The sequence below is a fragment of the Prunus persica genome, chromosome G4, assembly GCF_000346465.2.
Source record: "Prunus persica cultivar Lovell chromosome G4, Prunus_persica_NCBIv2, whole genome shotgun sequence".
NCBI classification, from domain to species: Eukaryota; Viridiplantae; Streptophyta; class Magnoliopsida; order Rosales; family Rosaceae; genus Prunus; species Prunus persica.
The window spans coordinates 6,807,679-6,823,584 of NC_034012.1; the positions used below are offsets into that span (position 1 = coordinate 6,807,679).

Here is a 15,906-nt window from a genome sequence, read left to right on the forward strand (position 1 = left end):
CCATTGGTGGGATTCGCATACATGTATATATATACTACATACACATGTTTGGTATAGGCTTTGACTTCCCAACGATATAGTTTTTGTTTCTTACTCATTCTTTAGATTTTTATTTATTTATTAAAATAATCTTTTAATTACTAGCAAGATTGACCTTTCTTTTGAGCATCGAATTGTGCACCTGGGTAATAGTGATAGGCATACCACATCTCTAATAGAGGTGAAGTCTACCAATATAATAGCGTACATCTATTAGAGAGGTGGTACATAATATAGTTTTTTTTTTTTTGGACTTTTCCTATTGAGAGGGGTACACAGTGTAGTGATTGATCCAAGATTCAAAAATCGGCCGGATGAAACTTACATTAAAAACTCGATGATATGAGTGAATTTCATTAATAAACAGAGAAAAATACACCTAGTTAATAAACGTAATGAACATTACCCTCAAATGCATCTTCATACATAAATAAAAGCTTATAAAAAACCAAAAATAAAAACAAGAAGTAAATGCAATGCAACACAAAAATAATAGAAGAAGCTCATCCAAAAATATTAATACCATACTATACAACTCATTTTCAAATCCTAAAAATTAATAATAAGAAAAATAAAAACCCAATTCAGAGAGAGAGAGAGAGAGAGAGAGAGAGAGAGAGAGAGAGAGAGAGATAATAGGAAACTAAAGCCCACAAGAGAGAGAGAAATCACAAAAATGGGCCCTAGAGAGAGAGAGAGATCACAAAATGGGTCTGGCAGCTGCCCGGCCTGCCCTCAATGTAGTTCCACCCACGGATGCTAGGACTCAAATTTAGAACGTTACTTGGAGAAGCAATTACTCCAAACCACTACACTAATGGATCCTTTGCACAATGTGGTATATAAATGAGCTATGACTAGCATTTTTGTTATATATATCCTTAATTTGGAATATATATTTCTTGAAGGAAAATGCCTTCAAAGGGGCAATAAAGTCCCCCAAATTCAAAACATTAGAATTAACTTTAAAATCATAGTAAGTTAATCAGAAGCGTTGTTGTTGAGTGTGGTCATGCTATAACCAAATAAGGTGGACACTAAGAATTGGACAAATTGTCAAGGGTTTTTCGCAGCTATGATCCCTTAACTATACCCGTAATTGCATTTGGGTCACTGAACTCAATTATTAGTTGCAGAGGTCACTCAACTGTGTGTTTCGTTGCACCGTTAGTCCCTACTGTCAAGTCTCTCTAATGGAAGGACTAATGGTGCAATACAACACCTAATTGAGTGACCTATATAACTATTTTTTGGAGTTAAGTGACCAAAATGTAACTCCAAGTAGAGTTGAGGGATCATTGCTACAAATAATCCTAATTGAAAAGTCACATTTGCCCATCAATAATTGGATAGATCTTGCCATGTCATCATTTTAAACGGAAAAAACTAACGGACTTGACGAAAGGACTACTGGTGCAACGAAACACATAGTTGAATGACCTCTGCAACTAATAATTGAGTTCAGTGACCCAAATGTAATTACGGGTATATTTGAGGGACCATAGCTGCGATAAACCCAATTGTCGAATTTAGTATATAATATGTAGAGAAAGTCTTAGGATATGACATTATATCACGGGATTATGTTTTTCGACCTAAAACTTATTTTGGGTCAACTAGTGGTGTTTTTGTTTAGTATATTAGAAGATATATCAAGTTTTAACACTTCGAAATTTAAAAAAAAAAAACATACTTCTAGGCTCACTCAACTTGATAGCAAAGGAATAGTAGCTAAAGTGATTTAGATTATTTATGTCGGCACTTAAGATTCTAGGTTCAATTCGCCCCTCTTCTAAGAACTGACCGATGTGGGCTAAAGGCTGCTCCAAGGCCGAAGCCGATTTGGTCCACTTTTTCCAATCGTTGTCTTCCTATAAACTTTTGTGTGTGATTTTTGCGAAGCCATTTTAGGTTGTTACAGTACAAATATACCATTGGCATCAGTTATTTTGCTATTTGGGCAACCTTGTAGAAGTAACAAACTTGTAACTGTTTTAAAAAATACTCTAAAAATAGAAAGAAAGGAAAAAAAGAGAAAATCATTCTATATAAAAGAAGCATGTGTAAAACGGAAATGATGGGTTATCAACAATTCAATACATGCTATGTTATGAGACCATGAATCGTGATCAGTAATCAAGTTCAAACATATGAACGCACAACATGTCATGGTAATTAATCCTAAACACAAAAACAAACATTCATTTTCAGGCAGCTGGCCACGCTGATCAAGTCAAAATGTTACCTCTCTCTCTCTCTCTCTCTCTCTCTCTCTCTCTCTCTCTCTCCCTCCTTGTTGTGGAGGGGAAGCTTGTTAGTTAATGGGGCAGTACTTACTAACGAACCTTCCATGCATTTGTTTTTAATATTGTCACGTTTACATAACACATCTATTTCAAACCGTGTCCCTCCGACAAGCACCTAAAAACTGTTGTTTTAATAACATATATGACTTAAAAATTTTGCTGCTTGTAAAATTAATGATAAAACTGTTACATCATTAAGTTATCAAACAAAGTGATCTTATGATAAATCCCACATGAGTCATGAGAGAGAGAGAGAGAGAGAGAGAGAGAGAGAGAGGGTTGCATATCGACCATATTCCTAGGCTATATATACTCATTAGGAAATTATGAGGCAGAGCAAAAAAACAGAGAAAAATAAAGGCGCGTCCCTTTATGGTTTTCAGCCTCACACTATCTTTGATGTTAGACCACCCCAACCTCCTTCTTTTGGGTTTATTGGTTAGTTTTTCTACTTTGTTTACAAGGTGTTAATTAGTCGCCCAAAGCTCACAATAAGGGCCTCAACTGCAAAGCCATAACCCCAGGACCTAAATTTAGCTCTGTTCTGTTTCTCCTCACCTGTTTTTAATCATCCCCATTTCTTACATTCTGCCAAAGTGCCTCTGTTTTTTCCTCCCTGTTTATTGTTTCATATCAAATTTTTGGAGATGAAGTTGAGGTCAGGTTCAATCCTCTTCTTCATCTTCTTGCTCTCTGCCATCCATGGCCTTGCGTTTGCTCATGCAGATCATGATGAGGAAGATGGTGACAATGGTGATGAGATGAGGCTGGAGATGATACACAGGTACTCTCCACATGCCAAAGACCATGGTGTGCATGGAGAGATACCTCCAACCCAGCAAGCGCTCATCCAGGAGCTACACCGCCACGATGTCTTTAGACTTCAAATGATGGCCCAAAAGAGGCAACAAAACGGCCATGATCAAGGCCTCAACAGCAGCAGCAGCAGCAACAGCACAAGGAGAATGGATATGCAAACAAGACTCTCCGTGACAATGCCGATGAATGCCGGTTGGGATTATGGTATCGGGCAGTACCTGGTGAAGCTCAAATTAGGAACACCTGCCCAGAAATTCACGGTGATTCCAAGTACAGGCAGTGACTTGACATGGGTGAGATGCGGAAGCCATTGCGGTAAGAGTTGTGGCATACGCAAAGGCAGGATAGACCACAGTAGGGTGTTCAATACAGATCGCTCTTCTACATTCAAATCCGTTACATGTTCTTCTAAGATGTGCGAGTTTGATCTTGCCAACTTTAACTCTCTCAATAAATGCCCTCGCCCTTTAAGCCCTTGCAGATATGATTACAGGTACATTTCTCAATTTCCCATTCTCTTCCATAATCAATCTCTCTCTCTCTCTCTCTCTCTCTCTCTCTCTCTCTCTCTCTCTCTCTCTCGGTTATGAAAATGCCAATTTGAACAAAGACCTGTCTCCAGTTTCGGATGAGGTCCAGAAATCTGGTACCCGATTGGGATGGGATTATAATTTTCGTGAATTATGATCCGATCGATTGGTGAGAAGAAACTTTTGGATTGGAAATGGAGGAGAAAATCCAATCCAAACTAGAAGTAGTTGGAACATGTGTCATTTCTGAAGTACATACGTCCACTTCGTTTTTAAAGCCAACCTAAAAATTGTTAGAGCTTGTATTTATTTGAAGGGGGTTGGTTTTGGTTGTGTTAAAGAATACTAAATACCAAAGTGAAGTCGGCATACAAACGTAAATATGTGGTCATGTGTTAGTCTAGGAGTTATAAGGTTCATTCGTTAGCATCATCATTTTCATATATCCGTTATTGTTCATGGACCATTTTGCTGCGAAAGTTGGAAATAACCCCAGAATTAGTTGTAACATTAACAAGTCTAATGAACGATCAGATACAATTGTTTGTGGGGTACCCCAAATTCATCAGCTGCAGAAGATGTAAGCTCTGCCTTTACCTACATCCGGCAGAAGATTTAAATGGGAGTTATTGTAAGTAGGTGGGAGGGTCACATGACTCACATTTCTCTACCAAACACATAAACTTGTGTCCTTGTTTGGATGTGTTTGCGGCTGCAATGGTAGCAATGCCATTCCTAGTAACGACATAATCTTTCGAGGGTTAGAGTTTTGATTGCAGAAGATCTTAAATCTTAATCTCTCCTTATTTCATTGTTGTGTTGCAAGGTGCAGGGTGAGGTTGCGCCTATATATGTTCTGCTCTATTTACATTTTTTTGTCTCGTCACGTGTAGAATGAGACTGCACATGAGGGAGGGTGTTAACATGATATACAATGTCGGCCTACTGCCTAACAACTTAAGTTTTCTTGCATAATCTAACAATGCCAAATTAATGTTACTCATTTTCTTGGATGACCAACAATTTAATATGTTTTATTTATTTATGTTATTTTCATCAGCTACGTGGAAGGGTCTTCTGCATTGGGAACCTTTGGCACCGATATTGTAAGAGCATCCCTGTCAAATGGTAGGAGAAACAGAATGAAAGATGTGCTAATTGGTTGCACGGAATCCATCATAGGCAAAGGAACCGCCAAAGGAAGTGATGGCATATTAGGGTTGGGATTTGGCAAGTACTCATTCACAACAAAAGCAGCTCTAAAGTATGGTGGCAAGGTATCTTATTGCCTGCTTGATCACATGAGCCCCAAGAATGTCACAAGTTATCTCACATTTGGAGACAACAAGAAAGCTGTATTGCAGGGCAAAATGAGATACACACAGCTGGTTTTCGGTAACCCTAATAAGGGTTCGTTTTACGGCGTAAACCTACAGGGGATCTCCGTTGGAGGCAAAATGTTAAATATACCACTCCACATATGGAACCCAAAACTTGGTGGTGGTGCACTTGTTGATTCGGGCATGAGCCTAACATTTCTGACCAAGCCAGCATACAAGCCTGTCATGACTGCCTTGACAATGCCTTTGACAAAGTTCAGAAGATTGCGATCAGAAGAAGACGATTTTGACTTCTGCTTCGACCCCAGAGGATATAGAGACCGTTTGGTCCCAAAGTTGGTGTTTCATTTTGCAGGTGGAGCAAAGTTTGCGCCACCAGTGAAGAGCTATGTTATTGATGTATCGCCTGGGATGAAGTGTATTGGAATTCTCCCACTTGCTGAGGGCGCCTGTATTATTGGCAACATAATTCAGCAAAACCATTTGTGGGAATTCAATTTGGTGCGGAAAACCTTGGGTTTTGCTCCTTCAACCTGCACCTAGTTCTTGTTTTTTTTCTTTTTTTCTTTTTTTTGCTTTTTTGCTTTTTCGAAATGGGAATTGGAATTCATGTTCTTGTAATTCTTTCCTCCCTCTTTCTTCTCATATATAGTTGTGAAATTCATTGCAATTCTTCTCGTTACATCTTGTAATTGATCATAAATCATAATTTTCGTTTTTTTTATACTCTTTGTATCAATTATGAATAACAAAAATAATAAAAGAAGAAGAATAAAACTTACAATATCAGTTTCAATTCGAATCCTCTCTCTTTGATCCATTAATAAATTTAAATAAAGAAATCCAAGTTAGCGAATATATATAAGGGTAAAACTAATGTTGGAACTGATAGATGTGAAAGATAATTTGGAAAGTGTGAATTGATCATTGTCTCAAATGTAGGATAATTTGGCAAGTGTTAGTTATGTCCAACGAGTATGGTGGTTTTTCAACAGACTTCCTGAGTTTGATTGTTTCAAAATCTATGCTGAGAAGCAAGTGTGAATTGATGGTCTCAAATGTAGGAAGTGGACATACAATTATTGGATTTGCATGCGTAAACGAATTCATTATCTGCATGCTTAAGTTTCTAGATTTAGTTAAGAAGACCGATTACATTTAACTCTCTTATCACGTGATAAATTTAATGAACCAAAATAAGAATGAATGAGCTCTGTTTTCGAAACGAGTATCAATGATTGAATCTACATTGAATAGTGAAGAAAGAATTATATAAGTGTGAATGATTGGCATGTCGACATGGGAAAGTGAACACAGAATTATTAAGAATAGATTGTTTGTTTTTGAGTCCACTTGAACACCACCTGTTTTTGGATCCCCATAGATATTCTACTGAATATCATACGATATCTTCCAAAACAAAATGTGCAAAAGCGTCCAACAAGACAGAAATTTCACGTAATTGGCATTTCATGATTAATCAGTAGCAGTGAGCTTCTTCCTTCCTATACAAACATGAGAGAGACCAACTCCTGACGTGCACGCTTATCATTGATTGCTTGCTTGCTTGGTTAAGACTCACTTATCAAATTGTTCTTTGTTTGTCGTTAATAAGCATGAAAGTATCCTTGTAGGTCCCAATTGATCTAATAAGACGGCATTAATTTATGATCCTGAACAGTTTCAGACAAATGTATTGAGTTCAGCAAGTCATTCATATCGCACGAAGGATGTCTGTCTCTTTTGCATTTTTTTTAATCGACGGAAGGAGAATTTGAACTTGAAAACCTTTTTTTACATTGAGAAGAGGAGTATCACTCAACTAATTGCTAGTTGACAGTACCTTTCACTTTAAAGTTTATACGTACCATAATTGCTCAAAGTAGAATTGTCAAAGTCATTGTCGATGCGACCTAAATTGTATATGGAGCTTTTAACTCAAGTGGTTGGTGACAGTGCGACACTAATGATAAGACTTTGACTCTCGTTCTTCTCCTCTCTTGAATTCAATAGAGATAAAGTTATGTTCAATATTATCTTAGACAACATAAATCGTTGTATCTGATCCAGTAGATGAAGTTGAATACGTAGAGAATAGAATTTAGAACATGCATGATCAGAGGAAGGGTATCATGTAAATTATATAAATTAAGGCGCTGTACCCGTTGCCACCAACTCTCATCTCTCATCACCCTTTTTTTATCATTTTGTGATAATTTAGCCATCACTTTAAACACACAACCAATCTCAAGATGTAAACGTCTATCTACTCCATGTGCATCCGTGTCAAGCTCAATTGTTTGCTTTCTGTGTTTTTACATTAATAATCAAATTATCAGGAACTTTGTTGTCGTCTTCTCTGTCTTTGCCTGGACTTGGCCTTTTTTTTTTTGTTTAAATTAAGAAAGAAAAAACCCATATAGTTGTGGCCTAGACTTGGCTATGGATGAGTGAGACCAGGGTTTGGTTTTGAGCAAAGTCGTGGTTTGGACATGGGAGCAGGTAAGATGCTCGTACAATCAACTTCAACCCTTCCAAATAGATGAATCAAGAGACTATGTACAAATAACTCAATGCGAGAGCGACTCGTTACATAATCAAATCAATATTTACAAAGGACAAGAGAGATTTTTATTTTATTCTTTGGCCTGAAAAGGAGAAAATAAGTTACCACATTTGCATACATACACACCCATAAGCACAAATGGGAAAATTTTGGATTTTTTTTCCTATGTTTGGTGTGTTATTGATCACATTGTTGGGTGTATTTAGAAGCTCCTCTATTGAAATGGGTTTGGGTCCTCTTGTGGTGGAAAACAAAAGTGGGCCTCTTGAAAACAACTGGATCTTTCTGGTCATGAGTCCCTTTTAATGAAAAGCAGTCGTGCTTTTGTACAAATCATGTCTTTTTGGTTCTTCAAACCATGTAAAAAGAGTGGATGAGCGAAATTTGCTCGCAAATCTCAGACCAAGTTTGTGAATGGCTTGATTGCCATACGATACAAAGCAAGAAATAGGGGCATGATTTGAGACAGATTGTTCATATTGATATTCAGCATAAATCTGGATGGTGAAGATTCACATCAATTCAGCCAATGGTTTGACTACTTCTGCAAGGAGCACACAAACGACTTGTAGTTTTATATATACAACTGGTTGGTGAGTTTACAGTCTAATGATTGTTTCTAAATTTCATGGTTTGCACTTGCACTTTTCAAGCATTGTTGCTAAGTCTGTTGAAAATATCAATTCGTTGTGTTGACTGACTGACAAGGAAAATTACAGCAAATATGCAGGCATAATATGAGGCTTTTACCTACACCATTCATTGACGACAAGGAAATTACAATCAGTAACGTTAAAGCATTAACTAGTTAGTAAGTTAATATGATACTAACCACTCGTTGTGACATACTCCATATTGTAATTTCATTATTAGAAATGTTCATTTTTTAGGTTCTCACTAAAGATCATCATCGTAAATATTTACTCACCTTAGAAGAAATTGTTTAGCTATTTGCTCATTATCTTGAATATCTTTCATCGTTGATTGAAAATATTGTGTTTGTCTATTTGTGTGAATCACAGTCAGATAATTAAATACTTTTCAACTTGAGTCAATTTTATCGGAAATGATGATTCGATGTGGATGTAAACATGAACAAAGAATGAGTCCAAGGGAGTGATTAGCGTCATATAAACTTACTAACTAATTGATGCTTGAGCACTAGAGCTCTACTTCGCACAATAAAAGTATTCAAATGGATTGAGCTTTGGGAGTAAATCTAATAGTTTGGCCCAAAAGTTGAGTCTGGCTGCAATACTTTGGGGAGCAACAACAGTTCTCCAGGCTTGGCCGATATTTGCTAAATGGAAAGCGATCCAAGGAAAGGGGTAGTGACAACTCTATCTTTCCCATTTTTGTTCAACACCTAACAATTTGATTAGGACTTTCCCATTTCGGCTTAGTATACTGATAAAAATTCACAAAATTATAAATAAATTAAATTTAAAAAAACCCAATCCTGGTTGAGTTGACTGGAGGGCTATTAGGTGTTGGTGTGTATTGATCAAATTGTTTGGTGCATTTACACTGCATGCCTCATGGCAATGGCATACATAAGATAAGACAAGGGTGTGGTCAAAGTTCAAATAATTTTGGGGTTCTTGGTGTCATCGGGGCTTTGCTTAGTTTTGTGTACGATTGACAATGTCGACAACACAAAACAAAATTCTATATATATAAACCAAACCATGTAACCCATCGGTTCATATAAATCATCATTTCTCATTTTGGATGGGTTGAAAAGTAATAAAAATATATATAAGACAGCTATTAAACCTTACCTTAATTGGATGAGTTTGTGTTGGCTAAAGGACGTAAAGGGATGTGTTTGTCTTCATGCGGAATTAAACATTGTATATTATTATTACAAATCGAAATCACACCATCTTCAAAATACCTTTACATAATCCATACGCAAACATAATTGAGAAGAAGATAAACACATGTTTGAGGATTTGAAGCATTTCCCCATAAATGCATCTATGAAGGTGCTTAATTTAATTTATTTATTACAATAATATTATTATTATTCAACTTGCTAATTAGGGTTTTTTGTTTGCCAAGTTAGGAAGTGAGAGGGGGGTTTTCACACACGAACTGCCAATGTGCCACAAAGGTTTTAACCAGAAACCACTGATCTGTAACTTAAGATTTTTTTCCACTAGGCTACACCTTGTTAGCAAATTTACTAATTAGGGTTGACTCCATTTAACCAGCACATGTTTAATCCAAAATGATCAGTTTCAGGGTTTGCTTGTTTTCCATCTTATTTCCCTTTTGCAATGGTTTTATCCAAATTTAGTACAAAAACCTAATTTAAATGGTTTGAAATGTGTATATTATCCAGATTCAATATTGTGTTGATGAATCTGCACACGCACCATCTGTTATAAGCCAGACGTGGCACCCTAGGCTCTCTTAAAAATTGGGTTCATAATAAATTGGGGCTGGCCAACGTCCATGGATTTAAATGGTTGAAATTTGGATGGATGGATGGATGGCTGGGAAGGAACCCTTACCCACTAAGAAAACTTTGACAATATTTGCCTCTCTCTCTCTCTCTCTCTCTCTCCCCTTTTTTTTGGGGACCTTCTTCTAGTTCTAGATCTCTGGCTTCTCAGAAATGTCCAAACACTAACGAAATTATTAAACTTGTTTTTATTTTTTTGGCTGAAACTAAATTATTGAACTTAAATTCAGGTATGTTTTAATACAATATTTTCAAATATTCAATGCCAAGCTGAAGCCTTAAGCATGGTGGTACCTTTATATTTTATATCAAAGTCCAAGTTGCACCACCTCCATTCCATACCATCTTTTAATATATTAATCCAAACCCTATGATTTGATGTTGCACTTGCACCTGCTTGTTGCATTTTTAAACTCTTGATCGACGACTTTCCAAAATTATTTAATCAGCAAGTTAGAAGAACTCAACCAAACTTTTCCAAAAAAAGAGGGTTGTGATATCTTTTTCTTGGTGTTAATTTCTAGGTAAGATCGAGTTGCTATATTCCAATGAAATTTCTCTGCAGTTTCCAGCATGACTAGAAATTTATAGCTGCATAGGAACTCTCTCTCTCTCTCTCTCTCTCTCTCTCTCTCTCTCTCTCTCTCTCTCTCTCTCAATAAAGTAGGAGCTTTTGCTGAAGCATCTTTTGTGGCATCAAATGAGTCTGGTTTAGCAGATAAAAAGGAGCATATATAAAGGCCAATGATAATGCGCCTGTTTTAGGAAGGCATCTCAACCGGGACATGTGGATCAATGCGTTTTAAGTATTCGAATAAACTAAGGAAGGTAGGTTGACGAATATTGGAACACATGGTCACTACTAATCATGGTCAATGAAACCTCATAGGCTCCGGCTTCTCTTCTAATTCCAATTTTGTCGACAATGATGATTTGGTCTAGTAATATTTAATTTCGCTTTATTGTATAACTCCAATCCGGTTTAAATTTGAAGAAAGTATTTTTTCTATTAAAACTAATGTCTATACAATTCGATTTTGATCCAACTATTAATAATGATCGTGTGTCAACTTTCATCTCAAGCTCACAGATGACCATAAGATCATCATTCACTTTGAGAAATTGGGTCCATATTTCATTATTTTTCAAGTTTCATAAAAATATAAATTTGTAGAAGATGAATTATTATCAAGACATATCTAAAATCCTCAGAAAAATAAACACAAAACTGGATAAAGAGTGAGCAGAAGAAAATAAAAAAAAATGGATGATGAGGAATGAAGAGAGCATAGTAGAGAAGGTGTGGGTGGTGGAAGAGACGTGAGCAACCATTGTTTTTATACAGACCATAATGAATTGAATGGTATTCATTTCACCACGAAAAAGAAAAAGAAACAAGAAGAAGAAAATAGAGATACTGATATTTTATTATATGAATGGGTGCATGGACTGGTGAATGGTGATGACGCGCATGATGATAGATAGGTACAGAAAATATATCTGAAATTAATTATAATAGAATAAATAAAAGCAGTACTGTCATATTTGATGAATAATGAGATGAAAAAAGAAATAATAATAATAGGATGAATGAGAACGAGATTATGAATAGTAACTAAACCCATAAAAAGGATGGTGATAAAAAAAATAGAAAGATTCCAGAAATAGGCAAGAACAGTAGTAAACAGAAGAAAGTACAACCAGAATAATATATACATTGCATAGAAAATGCATTAAATCCCATTAATATTTAGCTACAAAAAAGAAAAGAGGACGTGGATGCCTCAACACCGTCCGTTTGCCATAAATTTGTTGTCGTTGTTGACTTTACTCTGTCTCTGTCTTTGTTAGCTGTTTGGTCTTCTTGTTCTTGTTGTTTTGAAGTTTGAGCAAACCATTTTCTCTTTCTTCTTTTTCAATCTCTCTCTCTTTCTCTCTCTCTCTCTCTCTCTCTCTCTCTCTCTCTCTCTGTTTATGATTCTGTGATTGTTGTTGTTGGTTTTTGAGAGCATATAAATATATTTTTTTTGTAACCCAAAAGAAAGAAAGAAAGAAAAGTGGAAAAAGGAGTAAAAGCAGCACACCAGCAGTGGAATTGTTGGAGTTTGGGCAACAGAGATTATATAGCGCCATTTTTATAGCCGGTTTCGTTGTGTTGTTGCATAGTTAGATAGATTGATAGATTGATAGACAGACAGATAATATCCTTTGAGAAATTATAGGATACCCTTTTTCAGTTTTTAATCCACACCAAAAATATATTTCTCAAGTTTTTATTTTTAGTTTGATTCATTTGATTGATTCAAAGGATTTTCTTTGTCTTTGGAGGCCATGGCTGCTCCTCAATTTCAACACCCTCATCACAACTGTAATCTTCTTTTCTTTTATTGTTTTTTTCTCTGAATTTTGTGGTTTTTTTCTCTGAATTTTGTGAAGGAAGAAGTTTGTGTTTTTCTGGTGATTGAGCCTTAATTCTGTATTTCAATTTTCTATGATCAGCAATTAAACAAGAAGAAGAAAAAGAAACAAACCTACATGTTCAATCCACTGAATTCTTCCATTCCAATCGGGTACTGTTCCATTCCTTCATTTCAATTCACACAATCGCTTGTCAGTTTCATCTTATACCTCCAATTATTACAGCTATTTTACAGAAATTTTAGTCTCCTTAATTCATTAAGTACTTGGTTTTTAGGCCTAAAGCTCAAATTTTCAGGCTGAGATTCAATTACCAGTGTTACATATCTAATATCTATTCAAGATTAGCATGGTTATGTTTCTTTTGCAATTCATAATATCTAATTTGTGAATTTGGGTATGTTTGTGTTCATCTTAAGGCCCTCTCCAAGGATGGAAGCCCATCTGATACAGCATCATGCATATCAACTGTGGGAGATACAACTGCCAGTGTCAAGAAAGGTGATGCAGATGCAGATGCAGATTATGAATCCGTGACTTCTTATCCAACCACTGCGTATTACGGCTACACCTATCCAGGTTTGCTGCAGCTTCTTCATTTACAGTCCATGACTTTTATCCTATTAGTACTTTCACATCTAACAGTAGCATGTTTACAGGTTATGATATGGAAAACCAAGGATACTATGTTGGCGGATCCGGGATGGAGATGCAATACCCTGTAAGCTCCTTTATCTTCTTCACAATTGCCTATGAACAACATTGAAGTATATATCTGGATTCCTATAGCTTGAATATTGGAGTTCAAGTTGTAGATTTCAGCATGCCTTTAGCTTATTGTAACAAATTGATCTTATAATCACTATTGCTTCATTTAGGTCATGCAAGCAGATAATGGATCTTTTGTCTACTTGATGCCAGGATTTCAGCCTGGCTACGATCCTTACACGCCATACATGCCCATAACTACAGTCGGTAGTGATGGACAATATGTTAGTCAACAGATGTATCCCCCACTCAGCCCCATGTACCAAGCTCCTATTTCCCCTGGATATAACCCCTCTCTTCTTCCTTATGGGGAGTTAGTCCCATCACCTTATTTGTGGGATCCATCTCTTGTTGGAGATGGAACATTTGGAAATGCTTACAATGGAGTTTTAGAAACACCACCCTCTAAACCTAGTTTCTCTTCCCCTAGTCACAATCGTGCTCCACTGTTTAAATCTCCTAAACCGTTGGATGTTCAATCAGGTTTTGGTGCACGAAATCAGCCAAAACCAGTGAACAAGGTAGAGTATATTTTCTTTCTTCTGCTGGCCTTTTGCCCTCACCTTGTGCAATTTTGATAATTGTTTTCTGATGAATTTTAGGCTTCAGTACGTGCCCCAAGTATCCAATCAGAAGCACTAGCCAAAGGATACTTTTCTGTGGCAAAGGTTCCTGTCTATAACCAAGGGACTGGTGGACTGCTCTATCCAAACAATTCACCAACTTTAAAAGCAAATGCAAAGGGTTGGGGTGGCTCTGAGAAGTTGAAACCAAGAAGTAAGGCTAATGGTGTTAGAGATATTAGTTTGTTTAATGAAAAGAACCATGGCCCTAGAACAACCAACCCTAAAGGTGCATTGTTGTCTGGAGCAGAAAAGGAGAATGGAAAGTGCGACAGCATAGCCTCTGCCATCAGGAAGGATCAATATAACCTTCCTGACTTTCCAACCAAATATGAGCAAGCACTTTTCTTTGTTATCAAGTCTTACAGTGAGGATGATATTCATAAGAGCATCAAGTACAATGTGTGGGCTAGTACTCCTAATGGGAATAAGAGGCTGGACAGTGCTTATCAAGATGCAGAGGAGAAGGTTGCACAGAAAAGCTGCAAGTGTCCCGTGTTCCTTTTCTTTTCGGTATGCTCTAGAATTTGACCCTAATTTGGATGCAGGAGTTTCCGACTGCACATTTTTAGGCTATTGGCCTCTGAAATGAGTGACTAATGCCCTCTTTCTTTCTCTGTGCTGCGTTTCAGGTTAATGCAAGTGGTCAGTTTTGTGGAGTAGCTGAGATGATTGGCCGTGTGGACTTTAATAAGAGCATGGATTTCTGGCAACAGGATAAATGGAATGGTTATTTCCCAGTCAAGTGGCATATCATAAAAGACGTCCCAAACCCGCAGTTACGGCATATAATTCTTGAGAATAATGAGAACAAGCCTGTGACCAATAGCAGAGACACGCAAGAGGTGAGCATCTCCAACTAGTTGTTTGATTTTAAATTACTGTTATATCTTATTTCAGATGTCGATCAGTCAGAAGAACCATAACTCTGAGATTATCTTGTATTTCCAGGTGAAATTCCTTCAGGGTATTGAAATGCTGAACATATTTAAAAATCATCTGTCAAAGACATCAATACTGGACGACTTTGATTTCTACGAAAGCCGCCAGAAGGTGATGCAGGAGAAGAGGATCAGGCAGTCTACACCTTACTATGATCTGCAGGTATACGCTTCGCATCCATTCTCTTGAATTTTTTCAGCTAATCAAAATTCTTTCCTAGTTTTCTATTGTTATTGGAACTGCTTTGGTGAATGCATGGAGAGGAACTGAGAATCATGAGTTGTCAAGATCACAAACTGAGATGGTGGATGGGTTAATATTAAGATTGAAAAGATGATTCTCTTTTATTTCAATAAAATTAAGAATAAAGCAAGGTTCCTTATGCAAGTAACAAAGTGGAGAGGGTAGTGCCATTGAAATTTTGAAATGGGGAGTTTGACTTTATTCTATTCTTTCAAAAGAGAGGATAATAATCACTGTAATTTTCTTTTTTGATTGCTTTAAATTTTTCTAAGACACTCATAAGTGTTCCTCTTGAATTATTACTAAAAAGTTCTTCTTATATGTTGCAGCAAAAAATAGGAGAGTTAAGTATCAGCGCTGAGTAAGGGCCTCAGGTTATAGGCAAAGGAAGGATGCAGGGATATGGGAAAATGAATGAATATTTGGAGCTGAAAACCAAAAGGGATCATAAAAGTGTATAATGTGTAGCTGTTTCCCAACAAATGAATGAGATATGTTTTGGCTACCAAGGAGGTTTCTTTATGGCCCACACAACAGCTTGAATGCATCCACTTTGATTGATATGCTTGTGGCATCCAAGCTCTATCTCTCTCCTCTGCCTACCCACACTAGTGTTTCTTTCAGCATAAAGTGTATTTGGTTTTTGGTCTTTTTTGTCTCCCCACCCTTTCTCCTCTTCTCTTGATAATCACAGTTCACAAATGTAATTATGTAATTGTAAAAAGAAAAAAAAAGAAAAAAGAAAAGAAAAGATGGCGATAGTAAATTACTTCAATGAATGACCGACAGGTTGTATTAGTTTACAGTTTAAACTCAATGCAATTAAAGTGCATTTCGCCTCG

At 36.7% G+C, this 15,906-nt stretch overlaps 2 protein-coding genes across 3 annotated transcripts; both read left to right on the forward strand.

Annotated features, from left to right (window-relative positions):
- On the forward strand, positions 2,605-5,758 carry LOC18778775 (aspartyl protease family protein 2). Its single transcript, XM_007211785.2, has 2 exons — positions 2,605-3,657; positions 4,755-5,758. Exons 1-2 carry the CDS (start codon positions 2,993-2,995, stop codon positions 5,575-5,577), a joined length of 1,488 nt encoding a protein of 495 aa, XP_007211847.1. The 5' UTR covers positions 2,605-2,992; the 3' UTR covers positions 5,578-5,758.
- LOC18778630 (YTH domain-containing family protein 2) lies at positions 12,045-15,906 on the forward strand. Of its 2 annotated transcripts, XM_020561917.1 has the most exons (10): positions 12,045-12,438; positions 12,570-12,640; positions 12,908-13,067; positions 13,148-13,209; positions 13,367-13,777; positions 13,859-14,033; positions 14,130-14,392; positions 14,512-14,724; positions 14,831-14,983; positions 15,394-15,713. In XM_020561917.1, the coding sequence occupies exons 1-10, from the start codon at positions 12,402-12,404 to the stop codon at positions 15,427-15,429; spliced, it is 1,581 nt and encodes a 526-aa protein (XP_020417506.1). In that variant the 5' UTR covers positions 12,045-12,401; the 3' UTR covers positions 15,430-15,713. The 2 variants fall into 2 exon arrangements, with proteins under 2 accessions (XP_020417506.1, XP_007213950.1); XM_007213888.2 differs by having other exon boundaries at positions 13,859-14,392; positions 15,394-15,906.